General features: G+C 35.1%; 1 protein-coding gene across 3 annotated transcripts; it reads left to right on the top strand.

Annotated features, from left to right (window-relative positions):
• The first annotated feature begins 931 nt into the window (after nucleotides 1-931).
• LOC117918395 (ADP-ribosylation factor 2) lies at nucleotides 932-9,146 on the top strand. Of its 3 annotated transcripts, XM_034835024.1 has the most exons (7): nucleotides 932-1,038; nucleotides 1,618-1,787; nucleotides 6,790-6,860; nucleotides 7,054-7,173; nucleotides 8,228-8,346; nucleotides 8,460-8,541; nucleotides 8,807-9,146. In XM_034835024.1, exons 2-7 carry the CDS (start codon nucleotides 1,640-1,642, stop codon nucleotides 8,810-8,812), a joined length of 546 nt encoding a protein of 181 aa, XP_034690915.1. In that variant the 5' UTR covers nucleotides 932-1,038; nucleotides 1,618-1,639; the 3' UTR covers nucleotides 8,813-9,146. The 3 variants fall into 3 exon arrangements, with proteins under 3 accessions (XP_034690915.1, XP_034690930.1, XP_034690923.1); XM_034835039.1 differs by lacking the exon at nucleotides 8,807-9,146 and having other exon boundaries at nucleotides 8,460-8,547; XM_034835032.1 differs by lacking the exon at nucleotides 932-1,038 and having other exon boundaries at nucleotides 1,599-1,787.
• The last annotated feature ends 315 nt before the right edge of the window (nucleotides 9,147-9,461 follow it).

The raw sequence follows: 9,461 nt of genomic DNA on the forward strand, positions 1-9,461 counted from the left end.
CCATGATGGCCCCACTGTTGTCATCTAGACCAGTTTCATCATTTTCAGGACATATTTTTTTTTTTCAATAATTAAAATTTTATGTACTATCAGCACAAAGGTTGTATTTATGATATATAAAGAATATACGGAATTTTAATTATTTTAAAAGTAAATATCGAAACACATTTTTTCAATTGAAAGCATGATGCGACAAAGGCCAAGATCCAAGCCTCCATGCTGTGTGGTTACACAAATGCAGCATTAGAGGCCGAAGTTGGTATAACCTCTGCTCCATCAATTTTTGGCCATTGGCCATAACCAATTTAACCACCCCCTTTGTTGCCATGTTTCTTCTTCAGTTTCTTTCTTTGTCAAAGTTACTTCAAGCGGACAGTAAGGGACTGCTGTGAAGAAAGCATCTGGTGAATTTGTGTTATATTTAGAAAACAAAAATTAGTGACATGACAGAAATTATGATGGGTCAAATAATCAAAAAGCCCAAAACATGATGCCTTGGACACGTCAACGAGAGGACAGTGGCATTTTACATGCACTACGTCCACTTTATTTAACCAATTACTTTAGGGCAACACATTGATATTATTAAACAGATCGGCATCCCATTCACTTCACATTGCCACGAAAATATTCTAATATATATATTTTAAATACAACGGCTCACAATTCTTTTCTTTATCTTAAATTTTAAAACATTTTTTAAATATTAAATTGAAGAACTATATATATATTAAAAAATCCCTCTGTAATGTGTTAATTGAATTGATCGGAACCCATTTGGGTGCAAATATTGACTTGGAAATTGGTCCTTCTCGGAGGCTTGCAGCACGGGGGCGGTGAGGTGCGAAGAAATTACGCTTAGGAGGAGGGGCGTTTTCGTCATCTGGGTAAACCAAATTAAATTGAAAACACCGGCGGTTGTGTCCTTTAAATTGGCTCTCTAATTGACGATCCTCACCCCATATTCATATATTGCGCGTTGCTTCCAAGCTTTCATTCCTTCTCAGATCCCTCTGCCAAAGCGCCAGCTCTTCAAAGGTGAATTTCGATCTCCTCCTCTTATGATTTCCTATCATTGTTTCTTCTCATTTCCTCAACCATTTCTGCTTTTATTTCCACCTTATGCTTCTGGAGATCCATTTGCTTTTTGTTTGGTTTGCTAGGAGCCCTAACCAAAATCGCTCTACGATTTACAATCTTCTTTCTGCATTATTAGTTTTCATTTCCTTACCGTTTCCTCCGATGTCCGAGCAGCCAAACGGATGATTAGGGTTCTCTCCGTGCGTTTAGGTTTTGTCTTCAGATTTTTGGAGGGTCTTGTTTTCTTGTCTTCTGATCTGAAGATCTTCCAAATATGTCTCGGATCTGTTGTCTAAAACATCACTAATCAAATTTGAATTTCCAAGGGCGCTTCACGAGGTCGATTTCGTCGTTCATGAGATGATCTCCTTGTGTTTATTTATTTATTGTTGACGTTCTTGCCTCTACGCTATAGATCTGTCCGATCTGTTTTAGTTTCCGTACGATTTGAGCATTCATATAAGCTTATTTTGGATTTTAATCGATTTATGATATTTATATGTTTTATTGATTAGTATGTTACGGTTGGACGTGTAGGGATCCATAGCCTGAAAGAGATATGGGGCTGACGTTCACCAAGCTGTTCAGTCGGCTTTTCGCCAAGAAAGAGATGCGCATTCTGATGGTGGGTCTTGATGCTGCCGGTAAGACAACCATCCTGTATAAGCTCAAGCTTGGAGAGATCGTGACAACAATTCCTACCATTGGTGAGTCCTTTTATCGCACCAAGCTAATGTGTATAGTTCGATGTCAATTGTAAAATGACTTATATCTTGTTTGGTCCATTTGGTTTCTACATTGTTACTACTTGAAGAGTGATTCTGTGAATAGCAGTTGAATTGTGGACTGTCCTGGGGTTTTTTATGTCTAGCTGTTTAATTTTTATTATTTATTTATTAATTTTAAATGAAAGCTTTTGTGTTGTGAGTTGCAACCACTGAGATAAATTATGAAACTTTTCATGAAATATCACCAAATTTTTTTTATTGTAAGTGTCCCTCTCCATGGAAAAATTAAAGAACATATTGTCTTTGTTGAGTTATGGCAAAAGCCATAAAATATTCATTCCATGAGTATCTCATAACATGTATAATTAGCAAATGCCTCAAATACATGCAAATGTTTGTGTGTGGATGCTATGGAATATGCAATGACATTTTGGGATATTCTAAGAATCTGTGTTGCAATTTCCTATTTGTACCTCTCCTGTAAAAACTAAACTAAAATAAATAAAATTAAATGAACTTTTTTGCATTTCTTTCTTGATGAGAAAATATTCAGTGCCTCTGTTTTATCTGGAACCACTTCAACACTAGGAGTTGGATGTCAAAAATAAAAAATTGGTAAAGTATTTATTGTTCTACTAAAACTAAACCTTGCCATTCATGCCATCTCACATCAACACTAGGAGTTGGATGCCAAAAATGAAAAATTGGGAAGTGTTTATTGTTGAAGGAAAACTAAACCTTTGCCTTAACAGCTATCAGTTTCCTTAAAGATTCTCAACTCAAATGACTGTTTTCCCTTACTTTATTATTCTTCACAGCTCACTCTACAAATCTTTCTTGTAAATCCTTTGAGGCAAACTTTTGTTTAAGCTAGCCCACAAGCGTCAAAAAGCATGTGGAATAATGAACTTGTGAAATAATGAAAGAAGTAGATCAAGAAAAGCAGGAGAATTCAATTGAAGTTATTACAAATTGTCAACCACTATTACCAACTTTGAAAGGAACAGAAAAAAAACCAATAAATTAAACACCAATACTCATTTGAGTTATAGGATTGTGCAACAAAGATCTTCATCAATACATTCAATTAAAATAAGTTGATCCGATTTCAAGGTTTAATATAAGTTTTAAATAAGCTTTTTTATTCAAAGGATTTATATTGTCTATTACTATATCAGCATAATATTGATCTTATAACTAGTTCTTGTTAAAGGTGTAGGATTTTTAATTCCAAGGAACTTATACTACCAAAGAGGGAAGAGGGAAATTAGAGATTTTTCAAGAGCATACAGTGAAATTTGTGTGGGTTTTGAATGTTTAGAAAATCCTTTTTAGTTCAAAATGATTATTATTTTTCCCTTAATGAGATAGCTTTCTAATTTTTCTTTTCATTTTTACAATCCCCTAGCTTGTTTGAAGATGACACAACATGAATGCAAGGTGATACCACGTCAACATGGTGACATGGTATCATGGAGGCATCTGATCCTTGTGATTTGAGTCTCTCACCCAACTCAAATACCTAATGCAATCCTTTTCAGTTATAAGAATAAGGATTCTAAATAAGATTTATCCTTTAGATAATTTTTCTCCCTACTATTGACTCTTCATTTGATAACTAAATTTTACTCCTAACAAAAATTATTGATTTGTAAATTTGTTATTGATTTGGTATTTATTTATTTATTTTTTAATTTTTAGTATGAAGATGTAAAAATGTCTTCATACTAAAATGTTATTTGCCAAAAAAAAATATTTTGCTAAAAAAATATTCTTGTTATGAAAGTACAAAACTGTTTTCATGCTAAAATGTTACTTATAGAAAGTTCCCAAAAAAAAATTTACTTGTAAAAAAAGTGTCGATAAGATGGTATAAACGTGTTATCTAATATATTTCACATGTGACAAAAAAAAGAGGTACCCAAGAAAGAGAAGATTTAATATAATAATCTATGGTGGTTGTTGTTGTTGTTGTTGTTATTATTATTATTATTATTATTATTATTAGTGATACCATGTATTAAATATTTATTATTATTGAATCAGAGTTATTATGAAAGCATTATCTGATAATGTTTGAATTTAATTGATACATTATTGAATGTAGTAACATTCCTTGAGATTCTATTCAAGTCTCCATTCGGTGATGATAAGTTCTATTAGTATGTCTAAATTTATAAATTAATATTTTATCAAAATATCATCTGATATTCCATGTTTCCAAAGGGTCCTGATATTTTGATCCTTGTTTGTCCCACTAACCATGCATCTAAGTGACATTAGCATACCTCTTGCGGTAAAACTGTTCCTCCCTCTACGATTGGTGTAGAATATAAGTTTTCAAGAGCATTCTATTTTCAGAATGCCTGTTGCAATTGGTTTTACTGATAGATATTTTGCTGCCAGTCAGTATGCTGGGCCTGGTTACTTTGGCTAACACTTTTTGTAGACATGGGTCCAGGCAGCATTCTATTAGCCACAATCAATAACAAACACCAGTTATCACCTTCAAAGATGTACAAAAGTTGGTTAAAAAGAAACCAACACTACAACAAAATCATTTCCTTCTCAGAAGGGGTAAAACCCTCTGGATGGAAGAACAATATACACTCAAGGGGAAAGAAAGTCTCCAAAAAAAGAAGCCAAGTGCATTGCTTCTTGTTTAGTGAACTGGTAAGCAACTTAATTAGCTTAACAAGGAACCCAAGAAAAAAGAGCAACCCAAATCACTAGCTATATCTATGATTTTTCGCATCTAGTTGGCAAACTTCCATGAACCTTTCTCCCTTTTCGACACCCAAGATATTACGATAGTAGAATCTCTTTCCACAAATAGCTTGGATAGACAAAGTTTTAGCCTAGTGTAAACCCTTAAATAATGCTAATATCTCTGCCTCAATAGCCAACCCTTGTTTTGCATGCTTAGAGTAAACTCTCAACACTACTTGAATGATATCTAGTAACTCCTCCTATACCCAATTGTGTAGGATTGCCTGGAGAACATTTGTCAAAATTTAACTTTATCAACCCATTGGAGGGGTGACCAATCTATCATTACTTTCCTCTTTGACCTGTTTGAGCAGCAAGGATTCTTCTAATCTGGCAATGACATATATAAAGGAAAACCTGCAAAAGGTTTTGTGACTAAGGTCCATAGGGAGAAAAAAAAAAGGTAAATCAAATCTCAAATGGCACCTACAAATCTCCATTTGTCTTCAAATATCCTTGCTTTCCTTTCTAACCAAATCAAGGATAAAACAGCCATCTGTCAAAGAATCTTATCTCTAGGTAGGCTGCCAAAGCCTTTAAGGGAGATTCCCAACATCTTTGGCTAAGCCTCCAAGAGGAGTCCATTCAAGATTGGCTATGCTGAATGGTCTATGCCAATGTTGTAGTGCAGTGGGACAGTTAAGAAAAATATGATTAGCTGATTCACTACTCTTCAAAACATATAATTCATTGATCTAGGCAAAGTGTTTTGTAGGGCTTCCTCAATTGAAGCAAGTCATTGGTATTAACCATCTTATTAACCACAAGCCAAGCAAAAACGTTAACTTTTGGTGGAGCTTTTGAGTTCCATATTACCTTAGCAGGAGCAAAAGGGGGCAAAACAGGAGAGGCATGCAAGGTTGAGAAAGCTTATAGAAAGCTCATCGAGAAAAGACTTGAGGGAATCAAAGAATAAACGTGAGGGAAAGCTCATAGAAAGATTTACACCCCTCTATGCATTATTTTGGACAATTGGAAGGAAAGGAATTGAACAGTGTTTGAAAGTGAGGAGCAGCTGGTTCAAGCACTAAGAGTATGTTAAGTTCTCTTATTTCCCCAATAGATTATGATGGCTTGTTAGTTAAATTAGGTGCATAGCATATATGGCTCAGGCACATCTTTGAATTTGTGTACTGCAAAGTAGATGAAGGATTAGATAGCACTAGCTATAATGCATACATGGGTGGCTGGAGAACCACTCATAAATGAATGTGCCAACCAAAAACAATCAACATTCTAGTTTTTTGTTAGGAAATTGAAACTAACATAATCCATAAGTTTAGAAAAGCTGGTTCTGCTGAAAAGTAGCTGATGATAACAGTAATAATAAACTTGGAACAATTCTGTGCAATAATTCTGGAGGTTTATTTTTGTTTTCCCTGGAAAGCATGAAGCTAAAGAAAATATCTGAATTGGTGTAGGTGGTGGAATTGATTTTTTCTTCTCCTTTGTTCCCTAGTGGTAGTATTTGGAGATTGAGTGCACCTCCTAAGGTGGCTTTCTTTGCTTGGGAGGCTTCTTGAGGGAAAGTCTTAACTTTGGACCAACTTCAAAGGAGGGGGCACTTCTTGGCAAATAAGTGTTTTCTTTGTCTCTCTGAAGTAGAGACGGTTGATCACCTTCTTCTTCATTGTGCAAAGACTCGGGTTCTTTGGAATCTTCTTTTCTCCCTCTTTGGTGTGTCTTGGATTCTTTCTTGTTCAGTGAAGGAAACTCTTCTTGGGTGGCATGGGTCGTTTGTGGGTAAAGCTCGTAAAAAGGCTTGGCAAACGGCCCCCTAATGTATATTTTGGATAGTATGGAAGGAAAGGAATTTGCTAGCGTTCGGTAATGAGGAGCTTTCGCTCCAAAGATTGAAAAATTCTTTTGTATGTAACCTATGGTCTTGGGTTAAGGATGTCTATAGATTTGAGCCCTTTTTCGCTTGTAAGCTTTATTGATTGGTTAGGTTTTAAGTAAGGGCAGATGATGTTTTTTGTTTCTATCCTTCCCCCTTTGGTTTGAGCCTTTTGGCTTCTTTTGTATACTTCTTGTATACTCTGAAGGCACTGTTTTTGGTGTCCCCGCTTTTCTTTATATACAACTTTTCCTTATCTATAAAAAAAAATCATTTTTTTTCCTCATATTTTAGTTTCTGATTTGTTATTTTCTATTTTGGTTTTTTCAACAATATGATCACTATGGTTGAGCAAATATTCATAATTATTTACAGGATTCAATGTGGAGACCGTGGAATACAAGAACATTAGCTTCACCGTGTGGGATGTCGGGGGTCAGGATAAGGTATTAATATTTGTCTATCAACCATATTCTGCTATTCATTTCATATTTCAGAATATATTTATTTATAGCCATTATTTCTGTAAGATTGTTACTGTCTCTCTTTCTTTCTGTCATGCCATATCTTATTGACAAAGTTACTGCTAAAATCTTTATCCATATAATGGCTAAAAAATGCAGTTTGATTCTTATACAGATTCGTCCATTGTGGAGGCACTACTTCCAAAACACTCAGGGTCTTATATTTGTGGTGGATAGCAATGACAGAGATCGAGTTGTCGAGGCCAGGGATGAGTTGCACAGGATGCTGAATGAGGTATCTTACTTTTTAGTAAAATCTATCTGTGTATAGCATTCATAGTCATCAGACAAGAACTGATGTTCAGGCCAGCCAAGAGGCCAGGAGCATTAGTTAATCTGTCAGTCACTCCATTGAACTATGGCAGTATGAAGTATTTATCTTTTAGAAAGCAAATGATTGCAGAGACAGAATTTTGATTTGAAAAATTGCACCTCAAATACCATTTGAGGTGCTTGTTGCTTTCTGAAATAATCTTTGAATTACTAATTTCAATTAACTTTTAAATATTATTGTCATTTTGGAAGGCAATATAGCTAGCTGGAAAGGCTTGTCTGGGAGAGGTTTGCTATAACTGTTTGCTCTCTCAAAATAGGTTACAGTAGCAATTTTATGGTTAGGGTCCATCTTAATTTTCTTGTTAGCATGGTAGCACCTTATGAAACATGTTATGTTGCATGATATGCTGTTGATGAATATTGGGGTATATTGGATGAAGGAATTAAATTGAAGCAAGAGCAAATGGCATTTTTGCAGCATCACTTGAGCATGTTACTGGATGGTATTCTGTTGAGTCATATTGATTTTTCTACAACGAAGTAATGAAAAGGACCTGAATTATACCCATTAGTAATAATAATAATGCTGGTTAATTTAATCTGGCCAAAAACAAGTGGCAGATGCCTTATGATGTGCATATTGGGGTTTGTGCAGAGATTGTAGTTTAGCTAAAAGATGGCCAAGAGGATTTGGCCAATGAAATCTTTGACCAGTCCATGATGTTGTGCTGGCTGCATAAGCAGGTGCTAGACAGCAATTTGTTTGTGTTATTACTTGTTAAGAAGAGCATGGAACTAGGAAAGGCTTTTTGTGGCATCATTTACTTGCAATACACTATTTCTAAAGCTTTTTTTTTTTTTTTTGTTGCATGGCTGCCATTTTTTTCATGTCTTTGTTAGTGGGAGGAGGCAACAGAAACATTTATTTGACCATTCCAGTTTTCAGTTACATATCGAAAACTTAAAATAAAGTGGGAACCAAAAGAATAATGTTAAATGATTTCTGATTTCAGGATGAGCTCCGTGAGGCTGTGCTGCTTGTATTTGCTAACAAACAAGATCTCCCTAATGCTATGAATGCTGCTGAGATAACTGATAAGCTTGGCCTCCACTCTCTCCGGCAGCGTCACTGGTAAATTTTCTGGCCGTACTGCCATCTAATAGTTTATTATTTTATAGTCTCTATCTTGTCTTAAAAGTCCTACTGCTAGCTGGTTTCTAATGTTGCTTATATGGTCTTTCCAGGTACATCCAGAGCACCTGTGCAACCTCTGGTGAAGGGCTTTACGAGGGATTGGATTGGCTCTCCAACAATATTGCTAACAAGGTATGAATTCAAAAATTCTTTCCGTCCTATAAACAAAGTTTTAGGACCAGAATATGAGACTTCAATTTAACCATCTAATTATTGGACTCTTCCATCATTAATTACTGTCCGCTACCTTTTGATGCTCAAGTTCACTTAGATTGAACCAACTATCAGTGCTATTTCCAAGAGAAAACTTTATAAAGATGAACCTTGAGGTGGTGACTTATGTTTCTATTATTTTCTTCCCCCATTCTCCTCATGATATTTTCCCCTACGGTTGCAGGCTTGAGGCAACTGTGGAGTCTGTTCCTGTGGATGGGCGGTCCTGGATGCAGGGGTGAATATTATCTAGTCATCTTCGTTTTTATTCGTTTTTTTTTTTCCTTTTCTTTTTATATTTTCCCTTGAGACAGTTGGCTTGTGGTAATGCTTTTTTCATGAGGAAGCGTTTATTTAGAACAACATATTTGTAATAGAAGAATGGTTGGTTGGATATACATATACTTAACAAGTTTTTGTGGGGGCTGTGGATGTCACACTTGTAGCTGGTACCGAAACTAATTTGGTGTACATCCCATTTTGAAATGGATTTTTATAATATTATAGGCGTTGTTTTCTTTTAATTCCATAATTTTCAATTGTTGGCATGATAGATGAGATAATCCGCAGGTATTCATTGCATGCAGTTATTTCAATGATCTCTCAAATGCATGGGATGGTTTTTTATTTTATTTTATTTTGAGACTCCTTCAGTGTATTGTATACCTCGCCAATGTTTAATTTTGTTGGAAATGCCCTCTATTGTCAAATTCCTCCTCCAATATTCTAAGCAATTCTACATGCTTTTTCAAAATTATAAATATATTTGGATAGTCAAATTTGAGAAGCTGTTCAGAAATCCTGCTTGTCATTTAATGATTATTTAACCTATTTTATGA

This window comes from Vitis riparia, chromosome 1, assembly GCF_004353265.1.
Source record: "Vitis riparia cultivar Riparia Gloire de Montpellier isolate 1030 chromosome 1, EGFV_Vit.rip_1.0, whole genome shotgun sequence".
Lineage (NCBI taxonomy): Eukaryota > Viridiplantae > Streptophyta > Magnoliopsida > Vitales > Vitaceae > Vitis > Vitis riparia.